Source organism: Pongo pygmaeus, chromosome 16 (genome assembly GCF_028885625.2).
Source record: "Pongo pygmaeus isolate AG05252 chromosome 16, NHGRI_mPonPyg2-v2.0_pri, whole genome shotgun sequence".
Lineage (NCBI taxonomy): Eukaryota > Metazoa > Chordata > Mammalia > Primates > Hominidae > Pongo > Pongo pygmaeus.
Genome location: NC_072389.2, coordinates 97823263 through 97842324, shown reverse-complemented (window position 1 = coordinate 97842324; position 19062 = coordinate 97823263). Strand labels below are relative to the sequence as shown.

Genomic DNA, 19062 nt, shown 5'->3' with positions numbered 1-19062 from the left:
AGTTTCCTCATCTGCAAAATGGGGATGATGATAATACTACAGTCTTCACCAGATGGCTGTGAAGACTAACTTTACACATAGAAAGCAGCAGTCTGGCATGGTGGCTCACACCTGTAATTCCAGCACTTTGGGAGGCTGAGGCAGGTGGATCACCTGAGATCAGGAGTTTGAGACCAGCCTGGCCAACATGGTGAAACCCCGTCTCTACTAAAGAGACAACCTGGAATTTGCACTGTGGTACATGTTGGTGCACACCTGTAGTCCCAGCTACTTGGGAGACTGAGGCAGAAGAATCGCTTGAACCCGGGAGGCAGAGGTAGCAGTGAGCCAAGGTCGTGCCACTGCACTTCAGCCTGGGCAACAAAGCAAGACTCCATCTCAAAAAAAAAAAAAAAAAAAAAAAGCATCTAGAACAGTGTGTACTGTGTCACTTTACCATGTAAAGTGAATGACGGCTGCTATTATCGTCATCATCCTCTGCTGAGAGCCTGAGAAGGCCAAGACGGTCTTCCTTGAAGGGAAACATTCTTAGTGTCAGTGAAAGCAGCGTAGTCTCATAGAAGAAACTGCAAAGCGCCGGCATACTGTGTGTGGTGTTCTATAGAGGAAACTGCAAAGCGCCGGCATACTGTGTGTGGTGTTCTTCTGTATGAGGCTTTTAGGGCTGTGTGTGCTCTTGAGTGCAGGCACCACAAATTGGACTTGAGTACATCTGTGTGTATACATATATAGTTTAAAATGGAAAATATCTGCATATATACTGACAACTTCCCTTCCCCTGGATATTTAATATTCCCAGCTCAGAATGAGTTGGTAACCACTTTTGAAACCCTCACGGTAGAGCATTTCCGGTACCTACAACCAGTCACCAAAAATGGCAGATGAGATGAAAACCGTTCCCCTTCCTTACTTCAGTTCCCTGTTCCTCTCTGTGTTTCTTTGCCTGCTGTTATCCCTGAGTTATCAGACCTGGCTGCCCATGACAATCATCATCCAGGGTATCCCATATCAGACCAATGAAATCAGAGCATTTGGTGTGCAGCGCAGTCCTCAGCACTTTCACATTCCCAGGTGATTCTGAGTGAAGGGGGAGAGTGTCATCTGTACTATGGGAAAGTGACAGATGAGTCACTAATACAAATTAACTGTTCAAAAAAACTGTCCCCTTGAGGCCAGAATAAAGTGTCAACCATCTTCAGTGACAGACTGCAGAAGGAGGAAGTGATCTCTGGAACTAGGTGTGGCCAATTCTGAGATCCCAGGGCCTGTATACCTTTACCCGGAGTGTTCCTTGCAGAGCTAGTCGTAGAGCATCTGAATTTCATTTTGTATTAAGGAAGGTCCCTCTGAGATTTTGATGAGATCTAGACCCATAGCCCAGCAAAATACACCTACCCATAAAATCAAACCCGTATTTCAGGGGTTTCATAGGCTCCTGAAGTCCATCCATGATTGCCAGAATAGCAGCACGTGCATTATAAGCACAGCAGCACCTCCGTTCTGTAGGGCCTCCAAAGGCAGTCGGGAGGAGAGGGAAAGCTTAATGAAGGAAGCAGCCCTTCCCCCGGTTTTAATGACAGGCCTGGAATCGGGTGAGAGCGGGGCTGTGTTACCCTATGAGTGCTAATGAGCTTGGCAGAGCTCCAGGCTCTCTCGGCCCAGGTGCCTCTGTACTTCTCCTTGGAACTCTTCACCTCCGCTGCTTGATACCCCAAAGAGAAGCCCCCGAGAAGATTTCTGGTTGAAACCTCATTAAACTTCCCAAGCAGCTCGATTTAATAAATAAGCTCCCACACGACCTGCTTCCTTCTTTCCAGCTGCCAGGTTGGGCTGTGGTCCTGCTGAATGGAAACTCATATTCCTAGCATTCCTTGTGATCCCAAAGGCTGCCCAGGTGTCTGAGCCCCCTTCCCCACCAACCCCTCTGTGTTTTCCCTGCTCCCTAACAAGTGCCTTTTTTCATTTCACTGAAAAAGAGCCAACTGGAGGAACTGCCATGGCAACCGCATAATAGAAACTAAGCCACACACCACATTATTTATGTAAAAAAATGAAGATCTGGAGCCAGTTTGTATTACAGATAGACCTAGAGATAAGTGGAACTAATGTGGCCTGTTTCTGTGGCACAGCAGGGCAAAGCAAATCCATTCACCTTTCTATCTCTGCATGGGGCATAATCATTATATTGTGATTAGCTCCCAAATGCTCCTCCCTCCTTGTGACCTTTCTTGAGGTCATTTCACTTTGTTCTAGCCACCCATCACCTGGCGACGGGGAGCCAAGGTTAGAGAGGACACCTCTAGTAAACGCTTTGCTGTGGGAAGGAACCGAGGGGACAGGTGTCCCTTGCTCTATAATGCATGGGTACTTGGATACAAATTCCAGGTCGGTGCAAATCAGGTCATATTTTAAGGACATCGAAGGAAATTTGCAACATAAAGGAACCATTCGTTAATATTTGTTAAAACCAAAATATCCCTCCAAAATACCACTGTGTAACTCATTCATGTACCTGACTGAGAATTTTCATAATACTTGGTTGTCTTTCAAGTAGGGCATACCTCTATGTGATAAATATGCCAATTTTATCTTGCCTGTTGTCAAGCTCCACTACCAGATGACAAAACCTCTAAACAGCAATTTGAAAGCTAAGTACTCAGGAGGCTGATGGGAGGATCACTTGAGCCCAGGAGTTCCATGCTGCAGGGAGCCATGATCACGCCACTGCATTCCAGGCTAGGAGACAAAATGGGATCCTGTCTCCAAAAAAACAAAAAACAAAAAACCTACCAAAGTTTTTCATGCTATGCTCTGTTCAATATTTCAGAGAGCGTTTGTGGTAGAGATGAAATTATTATTTTTTTTTATTTTTATTTTTTGAGACAGAGTTTTGCTCTGTGGCCAGGTTGGAGTGCAGTGGCACGATCTCGGCTCACTGCAACCTCTGCCTCCCGGGTTCAAGTGATTTTCCTGCCTCAGTCTCCCAAGTAGCTGGGACTACAGGTGCATGCCACCACGCCCGGCTAATTTTTCTACTTTTAATAGAGACGGGGTTTCACTATGTTGGCCAGGATGGTCTCGATCTCTTGACCTTGTGATCCGCCTGCCTTGGCTTCCCAAAGTGCTGGGATTACAGGCGTGAGCCACCGCACCCAGCTGAGATGAAAGAACTTTTAAGGTGCCAAAAGTCCTGGAGAAAGTCACTTGATCTTTCAATGTCTGTTTCTTCATCTTTAAAATGGAGCTAATGCCACCCTGCTTGGTAAGGGCTAAGGTAAACACTACACAAATGAGGTGTGTGTGTGAGTGTTTTGCAAGGGGCTGATCTTTCCATGCAACCAGAACTTTTGCCACCTTATTCATGTTAGATAGGGGATTTGGGGTGGTATTTTAGAATAAACTCTAGGTTGAGTACCTTAAGTATATAACCTTTATGAGATTCCTTTTATACTTCTGAATAGTGAAAATATTGGCTTTCTTTTCCATCAAATTCATCTTTTCCTTTCTATTCACTTAAAATTCTTTCCCAAAGGGGAGGTCTAGCTATCAGGCCCTAAGCTGCAGGTGTGCGGAGAATACCAGAGACGAACTGACTACATCTTTTTTGTTAGAGGCCTCTGCCATTCTGAAACTCACCTGATGAGTCACAGAAGGGAGTCCCACCTCGGTGACTCATTTTCACGCCCAGCCCCACATCCTTATATGTTTATCACTCAGTTGGACCAAACAAAAACTCAGGCAGTCCCTGCAAGGAGCTGGTTCCCCACAGACAAATGGGAGACTGTGACAGTGTGAGTGTGGCAACTGTCATGATAAGTAGTATCATTAACTACCCCCTACCCAGGACTGTATAGAGTGCTCTACATCCATTATGCACCCCCTGCATAACCACTCCCCCTGCCCCACTTTATTTCACATACAAATAAACTGAGAGTGAGAGAGATTATTTGTTCCAGGTTTGATATTTCAAAATTCCAAACCCAATAATCTCCTTCCTTCTAATTCAGAGTTTGTTGATTTGAGAAGACTTTAGAGCTCTTATTGGGGATTTCCAGGGATACAGAGAACACTTTATTTACCCTTTTGCTAAGCTCCTGGAGTAACTGGCTTGTAGAAGCCTGGTTTTGAAGTGTGCAGAGGGTGAAACACACAGGGGGTTTGATCTTTGCAAAGCGGGCAGCCCTTCCTTCTCTGGGGTTGCTAATACATAGAGAAGGCTGGGAGACTTATTTTGTAAACAAACCTGAGGCAGTAATGGCAGATACTGTGCTTTTCAGCAGGAAGAGACATGGAGTTGTCATCGTAGTAGGCTTTGATGTGAACTCAGACAGGGAGTTCACATCTGGAGTTTTGGTGACGGGGAGGAAATGCAAATTTATGAACCAGAGACAGCTGATCTTGGATTCTAATTCCGCCACTTGGGAACTGTGTGATTCACACAACTTTAGTGAATCTCAGTTTCACTGTTTATACAATGGGCACGATCATACCTTCAGGCAGAGCTTTTGTAAGGAATTAATGGGATGCCATTTGAGAAAGCCCTCACAGGGTGGGCGCTCCAAAAATCTGGTTCCCTTGCTGCTGTTTGGCTTTTGTTCCGTGTTCAGGAACTCTTTTGGGTAAATGAAAATCCGTCCTCTCTTAAGTTCACCACCTCTAGAGAAAGAGTTGTAGAAAACCTTTCAAGCTGTGATTCAGTGAATAACCCCCGCTGGCAAGAATTCTGCACATCTACCCAGGAGGCTGAGGCAGGGAATCGCTTGAACCTGGGAGGCAGAGGTTGCAGTGAGCCAAGATCACACCATTGCACTCCAGCCTGGGTGACAGAGTGAGACTCATCTCAAAAAAAAAAAAAAAAAAAAAAATTCCACATCATCATAAGTTTTAGAGGATAATCAGGTGTGTCCAGAAGGCAGGACAAGGCCAGGCCAGGTATACTTTAGTGTCCCCTCTGGTTTTGAGCACCTTCACTCTGTTAAGTCCTTAGTTACAAGGGAGCTTGATGATGGTGGTGTATTTCTTTAGTAACTGTGTCTTTTGAAGAAATGCTCTCTTCCCTAAAGCCTGCAAGAGCAGTTCTCTCTCTTTTTTTATCTTCTCTTCTCCCTATGTCCCCTGGGCAGGAACGTGTGGATGAAGCAGGTGTTAATAGGGTCCCATCACTGGGGCACTGGGAACCCACCGTGTGCTGACGAGGGTATGTGCAGGCTCAGTGCTGTTCCCCGCTATTAGAGGGAATATTAAAAGGACTAAATCTTACTATTACACTCTGGCTTAAATTGCAGCTATATATATTTCAATGCATAAATTGCTGCACGGTTTAAGAACATTGTCTCTGTTTTCCTGAAATCTATTAACAGAGATTAAACCTCAGGGCCTTATATCTTGGCTATTTAATTTACTCTCTTAGTTGAAATGGCTGGGCCTATTTATATTCCTTGATCTAAACTTAAAAGGTGAACTGAAAGGCTTTTGTAAGAAAAATAAGTTCAAATTCCTTTATGGGACAAAATGGAAGTTGAAAATTATGGCCATTTACATTTAAAAAGATATCTGTTTCTCTCTGGCTTACCTGCCAAGACTTGAATTCACCATGGAATCTCTATTCAACCTGGTGGAATTACTGTTATGTCCAGCACCAGCTAGAAAGGGAGATGCTGAAAAGTGTATTCTCCTGGAAGTTTTAATGAGTTCTCTGCTTCAGCAATGCCAAGAAAGAATCTGGGCTGTTTTCCAGTGATACCTGACATTTACTTTTCTTAAACTGGAGAGTCTGGAGGAGTTACTATGGTCTCCTTTCATTCCTGGACCCCTTGTTAAAGTTGCTAAGGCCCAGAGAGCTTAAATAATCTGCCACATGGTCAGGAAAGGCAGAGCTAGGCTCAAGAGCAGGTGTGACTGACTTTAGAGGGCCCATGGTAAATACTGGATGTCATCTCAGCACACGTAAGGGAGGCAGATCACGGGTGGTGCAGGTACATTAGGAGGTGAGGTACACTGCTGACAGAGCCAGGGCACATGGCTGGCGCCTAACATATGTTCGCTGAATGAACAATTAAAAGTGTAGGCAAGTGGAAGGGGTCTTCCATGCATCCCACCGCAGTATCTCACTCCCTCTCATCTCTCACCTGGGGCCCCTGGGCATGCTGTGCTTGCTTCTTCCAAAGCAGCATTTAACACGTTCATTTCTCCACTTGCCTATAAACTTTGACATATGCAAGATGATGCTCACAGCAGGAACTCAACAAATGTCTGACAAGCCACATCAGGAGTGTCTAGGATGTACTTTTCCAGAGTAGTTCACAAATCACCCCAGACCAAAGACAATCTGCTCAGGAATGACCCCTGCCTACAGAAATGCACCCTGAGGGCCTTCCCTATGCTTTTGGGTAGGTGGGCATGCTGGAAAATTAAGAGGCAGGGTCAGAGTATGGGGAGTTTGTGGTGGTATTGTGGAAGCTAAGCCCATCCCTAACGACACCCTGAGACACTTGATCTATTGTGTCTTATTCTATTAAAGGCTTCTCTATAGCCCCAGTCCCAGGGGCTCCAAACCTCAGCCTCATCTTGAGCTTTCATTGCTTCTCTTTTGCTTTCACTTAGGTCGGTTGGGTTGGGGGGGGTCTCAAGAGATGCTGTCTCTCTATGTGGCTCCCATCTGTCTTTACCATTCAAACCCACTGCTTTGCTGGTGGTCAGCTTCTCACTTCAATGCTTTTGATGGGTTATCCTGCATCCTGCTAAACCTCATGCCCTGCTCACCGGCTGCTCTACCTAAAGCAGAATTTTGAATGTATTTTCACTCTCCCATCTGAAACCCCCATTTGCTCCACGCTGGCAACTACTCAGCCAAGTATAATTTCTCCCCTTGAAAATCAAGGCCCTCTATAACTCTTCTAACCCCACACCTTCCCCACACCTGCTTCGTTCACCTACTGGAGCTGCCAGAGGCAGGATGTTGGCACCTACTTATCTGTACACCCTGAGCAGCCCCTGGACAGCACCTTGGATGTGGAAGAGTCTCAGCGCATGTTTGTTTCCACTAATTTAATTTGGTATAAGGCCCTGGCAAGCAGTAGGCCCCAGGAACAAGATTCTAGACCAACTCAGGAGCAGAGAATTTGCCCACAGCCCGGAGAGGAAAGGAGTAGCCAAGACACCTGCAGAAGAATAAAGGAGGACGGACTCAGTTATACCAGGAATTCTGCTATGAGTAGATCGTTCAGTTTACTCTGAATTCACTAACGCTTCTCCAGCTCAGTGTCTTCCTCCCCTACTCAACATAAACTTGTCCATGTGAGCCTTTCATTAACTGACTCTCAACATCCAGGCTCTTGACCCCTGTCCCTCTCTGGCCAGCAACACCCCGGGCTTTGTCATTGGTCAGAACTGCTCCACTTCCATAATCTCGAAGTCAGACAATGAGGCTTTGACCACAGCCTCCAGTTCTTTTTCCATTATTTATTACAACTAGGTTTTACAGTTCCTGTATCTTTGTCCTCTCTCCTTTCTCCCATCTCAGCCCTACTTTGATCATCACCCTCAGCTTCTTTGCTCCACGCTCCTGCTTCTACTCCAGGGTGCTGGGGCCACTCCCAGAGCCCCACTGACCAGTACCTCTGTTGGCTCTGCCCTGGCCCTTTCTACCAACTCCTTGCTGTTGGTGTGTAAAGCAACAAGGGAGACCACTCTCACATTCATTTCTAGCTCCTGCCCTCTTCACTTACACCCAAGTGTCTGGAAAGAGGGTCTTCCTGTTCCCCTATCCCACTTCCTCTCTCTGACCCATGAGGGTGGTGCACCAAAGATGGCCCCCTCATTGTCCAGCACTGGCCACATCCGGCTACTTATGTGAAAACTAATAAAATTAAGTAGGCTACAGAAGCCCCATTTCAAGTGTGCAACAACAGCACCTGTGGTACAGACAGAGAACATTTCCATCATCACAGAACGTTCCACTGGAGAGTGCTGGTCTCTACACCACTCCCAACTTGCTCTACATCCTTTCTTCCTGTCTCATAAATAATTCCACTGTTCACCACATTACCCAAGACTTTCTTAGGAGTGGGCGGAGTGGGCACTGTGGGTGCCCCTTTCTCAGACTCCAGTCCTTACGCTTCCACTCGGAGAATAATGCAGATTCCTCCTTTTATTTCTCAACCCTACCCTCTCCCCATCCTGCGAGCACCATCTCAGCATGAGCCTCCGTCATTCACTTCGTTACAGCAGCAACTTCTTCAGCCATGTTCTTATTCTCCACATGGCAGACAAGCCCTTTCTAAAATACACAATGGATCTTGTCACTCTCTGGTTAAAGCCCATCAACAACTTTCATTTGCTTCCTGGGTTCAATGGATTCTTTTGCCTCACCCTCCCGAGATAAAGGTCAAATGCAGCAACAGGGCAGAAGCCCCTCCTGACCAAGTTCCTGATCCACTACCCTCTCCAGCTCCATCTTCTTCTGTCCCCCCTTTCCCCTCAGTCTGGGCCTTCTGCAGGGACCTTTGTTCATCCCTGGCTTTTACCCCTTAAGTCCTTCTCCCTGCGCATCTGTATGACTCTTACTCCTTCCCCAGGGCTGAGCATAGACATCACGTCCTTTCCAAACCCGCTGCTCCCATCCCAAGGCAAGATTAGGAGGCCCTTCTACATATTCCTGTTGCACCTGTGCCAACTCGAATCTTGTCACACTAACCTGTGATGTCCCCATTGTATCCCCATTGCCCTTGCTAGGCCAGCAAAAAAGTTGACAATGTCACAGGATCTGTTGTCTTTGCCGGCCTTCACATTAACAATAATGGTGGTTAATCTTACTGGGTCCTGCAAGAAAGGGAATTAGGCCAATTGCTAAGACTTCTTCAATGAGCTGCTTTTAATTGAAAGATGAAGCTGTGTCATAGTCTTCTAGAGCAGGGTTTTCCAGTCTCTAATTTAAGACTCATAATGGGCAATAAAATCAATAGAGTGGGTCACAACCAACTTTTTTAAAAGCATGTAATAGACTAGAATAGAAAATGTCAGAACGTGTCATACCTATTACAGTGAGTATTTTTTCTATTACAGTGAGTATTTTTTCATGATTTTTTTTTTTGTTTGTTTCAGCTGTATCTAAGCATAGGCATGTGCGTACTGGGCCATAATGCAAAACTTGTCATCTCTTGCTCTAGATTACAGTTGCAGAAGTTGAAAAACACTATTCTAGGTAATACCTGGTTGATTATTCCTGGGGCAGACATACAGATATTGAAACTGCTTTACAGCGGCGTATGATGGTTTTAACAGTACCATATGCCTCATAATGTTCACTTTTGCTTTCAACTGTCCTACAATTTTCATTAACTTTTCAGAAATATCTTGCAAATTGTTTTTCATCTTGTGCTATCAAAAAAATGTTTTGCCAGTTGTGTTGAGTCCTTAGTATCTGTCTAGAGGTGCAGAGATCGCCATAGCAACTCCACAGATTAGGAGGGTGGGCTCTTACCTTCCCTGGCCAGCCCCAGAGGACTCGTAAGGGCAGAGCTGAGGTCACTTACCTGGGGATGGTTCATGGCTTAGAACACAATAGGTTTTCAATAAACATTAGCTTCTTGAACAAATGCGTATGTGGAATGGCTTGACCATTTGCAAAAATTAGGGTCCCAATGTGCCAGTTAATATTACACATCCACCTATCGATCCACCCCACACTGCAGTGAGAGCAGGGGTGTAATGATGTATGCACATTGCACCCTCCCACTGATAGGAAAAAATCAGCACGATCATAACTCTGCCTTGGTATTTCTGCATGCTACTACAGCTTCCCAGGAAGGCCCAAATGCTTTACTTTGAATTAGTGCTGAACTTGTTTTAATTGGGGCATCTTCACACCTAGAGCACTTCTATTTTCCATGACTTAGACTTAAGACAATGCCATTTGAGTTCCCATGTATATACCAAGAAACATGGATTGATAGTGGTTGAGAGCATTCTGAGCTCTTCTACCAGGCACAGAGGGAATGATCACAGATTGATAGAAAGTTTTTTGCTATAGACAGAGAAGGAAGGTGAGGAGAGACATATGCTATATATTTGCCATTCCCCAGGGAGGACCTTAATGGATCTAAAGGTTAATATTTTTCTTTCATATATCGGTATATAAAAATTAATCTCATAAAAGTAACAGACATTTCATTCAAAACTTTAAAACAAATTTAGAAAATATAACCTTATTACTCAAAGATAATAGCTGATACTCTTTTGATAACTTTTGCAATATTTTTCCGTCTTATTACATTACAGACCTTTTTTTTCCCCTTCCACCTATCACATGCCCTAAGTCTATATTTTTCTTTCCAGAATTTTAAAGGGGAACGTAAATCCTACTGCGATTATAGGCCATAACTGATTTAACTAATTGTCTGCTGTTGGGCTTTTGGGTTGCTGCCAATTTTCCACTTTTACAAACGTTTCCACTTTTACAAAGCTAGGTATTTGTGCTTATCCACGATTATATACTTGGAATGAGGAATTTTATTTCTACTCTAAAAATACAGGTCATGGTTGTTTTCCTTTCTACATTCAGATGCCATTTAAAGTCCACTGGGGAAGGCGACTGTCCTATTATTCAAGGAAAAAAGTTATCTTGATCTTAGCCTTAACAAAAGAATGCTCATAAAGCAACAGTGTGGTATGGCAAGAGAAAGGTAGGCATAGCTGGGAACCAGGCCCAGCGTTAGCCCAGCCAGTGCCCAGGAAGGACCTTGAGTGAACCACGGACTAGCTCACCTTCTTTTGCGTATCTTAAAAACAGGAGGGTTAGACTTTATTCCTTCTTTCCATACCAAATCTTGAAACGTGGGCCCTATAGCATGAAGGTCACATTTGCCCCATCCCAGAAATTCAAGGTAAACAAGCTAAGTCAGTTTGGAAAAATTTAAAGGATGCAAAGTTTCCTTTTTCAAGGCATTGTGAGAACGCCTCTCTCTCCCAGCTGGCGGCCCCATAAATGAAGCATTTCACAAGCTGCTCATGGCTTGCTTAATGACGATGCCAAATTACACCACCAGATTTTTTTCCCCTTTGGTGCCATCACTTTTCCTCCTTATGCCGATGAGAATTCAGGGTGGCGTGAAGATAAGAGTTGGTATAAATGAGAACTTTGTGATATCCAGGCAGTGTCTGAGTTTCTCTCTGACCAAAATTTTGAGACTTAAAATTTCTTATTTACTAATAATTAAACTTCAAAGAAAAAAGAGACAGACCTAGGAAATGGGATAATTTCACTGATAGTTACTCACCTAGTAATAAGCATCCAATTCATTATTGAGGAAATAAAGAGATAATACATACCCAACAAACGAAGGAGGAGAAAAAGAACTCCCAAAGCGTAAGACTTGAGTTCAGGGCTGACTGTCCTACATGCAAAGAGATGAAGAGAAAAAAAAAAACAGATTCTTATCACTCCCCTGTAATTAACAGACTCCAGAGTCATTTGCTGCTGTCCGTCAGAGCTCTTCTTTAGAAAATTACTAATAGTGTCTTTTTTTTTTTTTTTTCCCTGCCTAAAGTCTGAAAAATAACTGCAACTGTGGTGCCAAGATAAGTTTAGGGATTTAACAGTGTTTTTTAATAACTGGAGCTAACCTTGCCATTCGAAGGACAGAATGCAAATTTGGTCATAAAGCCTACGTTTAAAGACATGTTGGTTTTGCTGAGCTCAGGAAGCATCTTAAGTTGGTGGGGTACATGTATGGGGGGGAAAATATCAACTGAGAAAATAATTCCCCTTACCCTTCACAAACAGGCTGAAACCATGAGTACCTTTACCATTCTCCAGTCATTTTGTGAAATCCACCAGATTAGCATGGTTAGACACCCTGGATGGACCATTTGGGAAATAATCCACTTAGCATGTTTCAGCAGTGTGATGGTTAATATTGAGTGTCAATTTGATTGAAGGATGCAAAGTATTGATCCTCGGTGTGTCTGTGAGGGTGTTGCCACAGGAGATTAACATTTGAGTCAGTGGGGTGGCAAAGGCAGACCCAGCCTCAATCTGGGTGGACACCGTCTAATTAGCTGCTGGCACAGCTAGAATATAAAGCAGGCAGAAAAACCAGATGGGCCTAGCCTTCCAACCTACATCTTTCTCCCTTGCTGGACCCCTCCTGCCCTCGAACATTGGACTCCTAGTTCTTCAGTTTGGGACCCAGACAGTACAGGTAAGTCATCCCAGGGCAGCAGGTCACGACTTTCATTGAGCAATGGGGACATGACTCTGGCTGGTTGAGTTAGACACCAGTACAACATCCATGATGAGTCCAGTGTCTCTGGATAGAAACACAGTCAGTAGAATATGCACGTAGAATATGCACGTTACAAAATCCAAGTTCTTCAAAGCTATTATCAGCTCCACGTCTCCGGTTTTTGCCCTTTCATTTGAAAGCACTGACTTGAAAGACACATAAATAGAGGCAAATTCTCCTTATCAGGAAAGTACGCTGGTATAATGAGCTAGAATATTTATCACCTGAAATTTGATTTCCTTTCAGCTATCATGTCACTAGGAACAAAGTGAGCAAGGTGCTAAGATCTCCCTTCATATCCTGTTGGGAAACTGGTTCCTATGAGAAGAATAATCCTTCTTGGCTTGAGTTATGAAGAAACGGAGGGCTCCGTGTGAACACTATTGAAAGCTCTGGACAACAGTGGGAGGGAGTCTTAGCTCTAAACGTACTAGCTGGGTGACCTTGAGAACACTGCCTAATTACTCTCGGAGCCCAGTGTGGGGCCTAAGAGGGACTGGGCATCAGCTTTTAACCTCGCTTCCAGACGTTCTGAGCCCTGTTGTTGGTGGGATGGTCCTGTTTGGCATGACGGTGGGTCCATTCTTCTGGGAGGGGGCAAGGGCTGGTGCACATCTGTGCCCCTGTGCCAGCCTGAGACATCTGTGATGGCACATCAATCAGACTAGGAAGGTGATGGAATAAAGCTGTGTCTTGGACCTCTCAATATGCACAATGCATAGCATGTACTTCTAGCAGAGCGTGGAGTTATAAGCCTAGGTCATTTAGGCCATCTGTTGCTGATTAATTTAGAGGAAATCAAATATTTCCAGCAAAGCTCCAAGAGCTGTTTATCAAGCTGAGATCTGGAAGTGATTAAGAATTTCAACAAACTTTCCATGTTTGGTAGTCACCACTAGTGAGTGTCTAGAGGCTGGGTTTTTGCAGAGGAGTCGTGGGGCAAGCAAATAAGAGACTAGTCATTTTCCATGCTTCTCAGTGCCTTTAGTGTATGAATATCACAATATAACTTCATGAGAACGTCTAATAAAGAAAAATAAACTACTCATAAGGCAGCCACCTAAAACCTATACATGAGATCTGATGGGTTTTGTCCAAATGCATATTATAATTATCTTCTTTAAATAGTTTTAAATTCAATAGTTCATTTCATAAACACTTTCACATTCTTAAGAATTTTCATTATTCCATGGAGCTGCAGTGCCATAATTTAACTCACTATTCCAATTCAGGTTTTTCTGCTATTATAGTTAACGTTGTAATAAAAATTTGTCTGCATTGAGCTCTTTCTTTTTTTTTCTTGTAAAGAAGTACTTTTTTAAGATAAATGGCAAGGGGTAGGGTTACTGAATAAAAGGGTCTGAATATTTGTATGGCTCTTGACTCACATTGCCGTATTGCTTTTTTTGAAAGGAGTGATAGCCTTTTCCCATGCCACCAGCAATTTGTGATTTTGTCAGTTTTGCTACAGCCTTGTAAGCACTGCGTGTCAATTTTTAAAATTTATTTTTCAAACTTCTAAGTATAAAATGGCAATTTGCTATTATACCCTAATGCTCTGCACATTCACAAGGCCTTGCTTATGACGTTCTAGGTAACATTAGTACTTGTAAAAATCCTCTTCCTTGGGAATTCATAACAAAGATGAGGATATGTGGTTGGCAAAGTGAGAGGAAGAGAGAAGCTGGATAAAGTAGAGGTGAGGTGCACGGACACTGGGTACTTCCATGCATTTCATTCCTTTTATTTCCAGCCCTTGCTATTGAAAAGGCAAGTCTGTCTTTTTTTTTTACCCCCCGAGACAGAGTCTTGCTCTGTCACCCAGGCTGGAGTGCGGTGGCATGACCTCAGCTCACTGCAACTTCCGCCTCCTGGGTTCAAGCAATTCTCCTGTCTCAGCCTCCCAAGTAGCTGGGATTACAGGCGTGTGCCAACACGCCCTGCTAATTTTTGTAGAGAAGAGGTTTCTCCATGTTGGCTAGGCTGGTCTCAAACCCCTGGGCTCAAGCGATTCTCCCGCCTCGGCCTCCCAAAGTGCTGGGATTATAGGCATGAGCCACCATGCCCAGCTGATGAGTCTTTGTGTAGAGTACCTTCCCCTGATTCAGATGAATGGCAGCCTATGTGTTAGTTCACTTCTGGGTTTCCAACACAAATCTAGGTAACTCTTGCAAATGATAGAAGTTACTCAGAATATTACTAATGGCTCATCTTTGAGGCACCTCACCTGTCCCCAGGACAGGTCCCCAGAGACAGGTAACAACAGAATTTTGGTTGGCTCTCTCCAACAACCTCTTTGTACAAGAATGGTCACTGCTCACCTGCCATGAGCCCTGCTGCACAATAACCCGTCACGTCTCTATTGTGTTTGCACACACATGGTCTCAGTGGGTCCTGCTCCACTGCAGGAGGCAGGCAGGATCGGTCATATCACCCCCAGTTACAGATTCAGGAGCAAGTCCAGGGGGAAAGTGCCCACGGTCATATGGCTAAGCAGCGGCAGGGTGGTGGGGGCTGGGCCCTGACGCCATTTTCATTTTCCTCCAACAAGGCTGCGTCCTGTAAGGCTCAGTGCAGGATCCTTTTCAAAATTGCCTGCAGGCTCTATTTCTGGGAGAGCATGAAAGTGATGCCCTGCCTTCTTCTCTTGGTGGGAGGTCCCTATCAAACATAATTGATTCCTATTAGCCTAGAGAAGCTGCGCTCCTTGCCGTGGCCCTAGCTCGCCTGGTTCGAGAGACTCCTGTTGTCTGAAGCTGTCTGAAGCTCTGGTCCCTAGGAGGCCTGCAGATGAACACCAGGTGGAAAGGAGGAGAGGCGGGGCTGTGCCGACGGCTTACCTGATGAGGATGATGACTGAGGGCGTCTGTGCCATGGCACCGATCAGGCTGCAGATACACATCACACAGAGGAAGGTGAGGAAGGCCTCTTGGCACCCAGGACTGGGGCATTTTCCAGGAACCACGGTTGCGTTCTCAGCAGAGACGGTGGTGAGGCACGCACAGCCCGTGAGATTCTGAAAGGGAAGCGTTCAGCCCTTTTATCTGGGGGTACCTCCGGTTTCCAAAGGCAAAGCCATCCATCAGCTGAATCTGTCACAGCCTAATTACACATTCTATGGCATTCCATTAATTAGGCCTGAATAAACGAGTTAGCTTTTTTTAAGGAGGCTGCAAAACACATGCAAATAAAGGAATATTTACGGGGAAGGAGAGCTGATTTCTCTCTCTTGCGTGTTTCATTTCCATTCTCAAGAATCCCTCAGTAAGCTGAACCACAGATAAACGTGTCCCCCCCCAGTACAATTAGAGAGGAAATTGCGCTTCCACAATATGATAAAACATTGCCAAATTAACATTGTAATTACTTGCCAATTTGTCCTCTCTTTTATGCAGTTATAATTACACTGAAGTGTATTAAAAGAAGTAAATCAGGTAACCCGCATATTGTTGCTGGTTGAGTGCCCAACACGGCACTTGGAACAAAGTCTGCACGCTGTCACGCGTGAAGTCACTGCGTCTGCAAGGCCGGGCGAGGGACAGCTGATGGAAAGTTCTCTGGAGGCTGCGGAAGCAAAGGGGGCTAAGAGATGCAGGAGCTTGAAGCAGCTCGTGGGGAGCAGAGCTAAAACCCAACAAGATACATTTATTAATATATGATCAGAGAGAAGAAAGAAAAGTGACTGCATTTCATTTGATCTTCGGGGTGGATTCTAGCCCAGCTGCCTGTTGCAGGCAGGGTCCTCTCTCCTGCGCACTCCAGGAATTTCTGATGGCAAAGGGAGGAGCAGGGGCTGGGAGAGGCAGTGCCCAGTGCCAAGCCAATTAAAGTTCCATAATAATAGTGCAGAGGCCTTTAATGAATACAAAGTGAAAACAATCATAAATGATTCATTGCTTTTCCTTCCAGGACTGCTTGGCTTTCAGAGCACATGCCCAGGTAAATCCTCCTGAGGGTCAAATAAATCCCCTCTGGCTTTTACAGTTCTCCTCCTCTGGTCCTCCCCCTCTCCCCACAGAACACAGAGATATGGGTTTTCCGATCCCATTAAGCTATATGGGATGGTTTCAGGGGTGTCTGAAAGTGTTCATGTGCCCCAAACCCAACAGGGCCAGTCTGTATAGCTGTGCCCCTAACAGGGGCTTTTATCCATGGGGAAGGAATGGCGGCAGACGTATGCTGGGGCTCCACCCTTCCCCTCAGTGTCTGCCCAGAGCAGGTGCCTTTGTGAAAGTGGTTCAATTAGTGTACCCAGGGGCATTTACTGTAATTCCCAGAAGATCCTGAGGCCCCGCCCCTCAGGGCGCTTTTCATGTACCTCTGCCTAGAGACTTTTTAGCTCTTTGTCAAAACCCAGCTCAGATACTGCCTCCCTTCTCAGAACCTCACCTCACTGGGCACATCCCAGCCTCCTTCCAAGTCCTGCAGGGCCCTTTTCAAGGGTCACTCCACCCTACTGCAGAGACCTTTACATGCCTCCTGGAGGAGACAAGAACCTCTTGGGACAAGACCTATGTCTTTTGCATTCTTTCCCAAGCATCTTTTCCTAGCACAGAGCTGAGACGTAGATGAAACTAAGCATACAGCTTTAGAATACACATGAGAATGAACCTTCCTCACTTTTATTAGGAAGCAAGACTTCTCCCCAACTTTCACTTAAAATGCCACTCCTCCTCTCCCCAGGAGAGGAAACTGCCCACTCCTCCCCAGCATCACAGCCAAACTTTTCTAGCTATTTAGCTCACCACCTGCATTTCCTCTTCTCCCACGCTCTCAGCTGACTCTGACTGGCTTCTGTTTCCACACGCATGAATCCGGTGGTGCTAAGCTCTTCAGTGGGCGCCATATCCCAGGCCCACCATGCATTTTTCTCTCCCCGGAGCTCCCAGGAGCATAGGCCCCTTGCTGACTACTCATCACTCCCTTGTTTGGCTTCAAAGCTCCACTCTCCCTGTTTCCCTGGTCCCCCTCTGATCACTCACTTTCCATCTTTGTTGCTGGTACCTTCTCCTCTTTCCCACCTGGTCTGGACTTTCTTCATCTGTACTCTTGCCCCAGCACTCCTTCCTTCATTTTTACCATCTCTGCATTTGATCACAACTCTCCCAAATCTAATCTTTAGCCCAGCTCCTTCCCAGACCGACTTGCTATATCCCTTCCTAAGACTCATGAGCACAGTGAGGCATCAAAACTGCCTCCAGGAACGAGTGCCTGTGCTGGATTCTGTGCTTTCAGCGTGGAACTACCGTCCCGCCTAAGGCTGGGAACTATCTCCCCCGAATTCGCTTTCCTGCAAGGACGGGAGCTGGACAAGAAGGAAACCTGGGAGACTCAGAAGGCAGGAGTTGTAGGATACCAGCATATGCCACCTTGCAGTATGCCTCTTCTGCATAAAGAATATTTTGAGCTGATTATTTTGAGAAACCACAGACACAGGCAGAACCTCTGACAACAGAAGTTACCCTTGTGTAAGGAAAATTAAATTTACATTTACAAAGGAAATCTCCATTTGTAAGGGTGGTTCCTCTCTGTACCAGAGATAAAGGAATGACTGAATGAATCCCTAGAGACTATCATCAATCTAGAAGACACTGACTTAAGTTTGCATAACAAATGTTACTCTTTTTTAAGGTGCTTTTTCTGGGCATCTCCTCATAACTGGCCTTCCCCACACCCTTCTTTCCCTGTTTCGCTGGACCATAGTATTCAAGCCTGAAGTCAAAGCCACGTCTTTGAGATTCACTCATTTCTCTGGCTATCTCCTGTGTATACATCATATATATGTGTTTCTAAACCTTTGTTTTCCCGTCTTAGGTTACAGGGGTCTGTCCTAACTGGGAACTGTGAAGGGTAAAGAGAAAATTATGTATTCCTCTTCTACAAAGGGAAGCTGAGGCCATTGCTCCCAGAAGGTCACACGGTCAGGCATGAGGACGGACATGCAGACGCGCCCGGAAGGCGCCGGCCTGTCCCAGCACTCCCGACTTTGCGCCACCTTCTTTTCTGCCTACCCTGCTAACCAGTGGAGGCGCCACGCCCACCTCTGGTGACCCGGCTGCAGCAGGCCACGTGGCTCCCCACATCCCAGAGTGCCCATCAGGTCTCCTGAGCAGCCATGCCGCACAGCTTCCTGGGATGTTCCCCTGAGCTCTGACTCGCCCACCTGTGCCAGGGGCGTCTAGCGAGGAAATGTTGCTTTGCTTCTTCCTCTTACTTCAAAACACTGTTTTCCTGATGGTTACGCAGCCCCAGCCCCAGCTCCAAACTCCTTTCCCTCCCCCTCTTGCCTTAGTAACAGCACCCTATTGACTATAAAAGTAATGACAAAAACCGCAATTTTGCACCAACTTAATAGAAACCAGGAGGTAATTCTGAATCCCCCACTCACATACCTACATCAAATCCATCTTCCCCCTGACACTAAAGTTAATGAAGACAGAGACCACTGTGGCTGTATTCCCTAATTTACCCTAGCCATCCAGGACAGGGCTTCGCTCACAACTGGGATGATATATATATTTTATTTATATATATATATATGCTGACTGAGTGAATACCTAAGTTCTGTTCATTTTGCCATGTCCTAAATCTGTCTCAAACCCTGCCCTAGTTCAAACCACCTGCAACCATCCTTCTTTGATTACTGCAGTGGTCTGTGAGGAAAAACATTTGGTACTGAAGTTCTTAGAACCTTATGGACTCAAAGAGTAGTTAGGCATAAATGAAAAATGGGCCCCTCGTGGGTGGCTGTGGTCTTGTTTGGCTAAGTGCCCCAGGA

General features: G+C 45.4%; 1 protein-coding gene across 6 annotated transcripts in view; it reads right to left on the bottom strand.

The window, feature by feature from the left end:
- SLCO3A1 (solute carrier organic anion transporter family member 3A1) overlaps nucleotides 1–19062 on the bottom strand; it is a 322022-nt gene that overhangs the window by 9913 nt on the left and 293047 nt on the right. For all 6 annotated transcript variants that reach the window (XM_054450921.2, XM_054450920.2, XM_054450919.2 and 3 more), the window contains 2 exons: nucleotides 15125–15300; nucleotides 11329–11393 (listed from right to left, as the gene is read on the bottom strand). In XM_054450921.2, the coding sequence (XP_054306896.1) occupies nucleotides 11329–11393; nucleotides 15125–15300 (241 nt within the window). The remainder of the gene's footprint in view (nucleotides 1–11328; nucleotides 11394–15124; nucleotides 15301–19062) is intronic.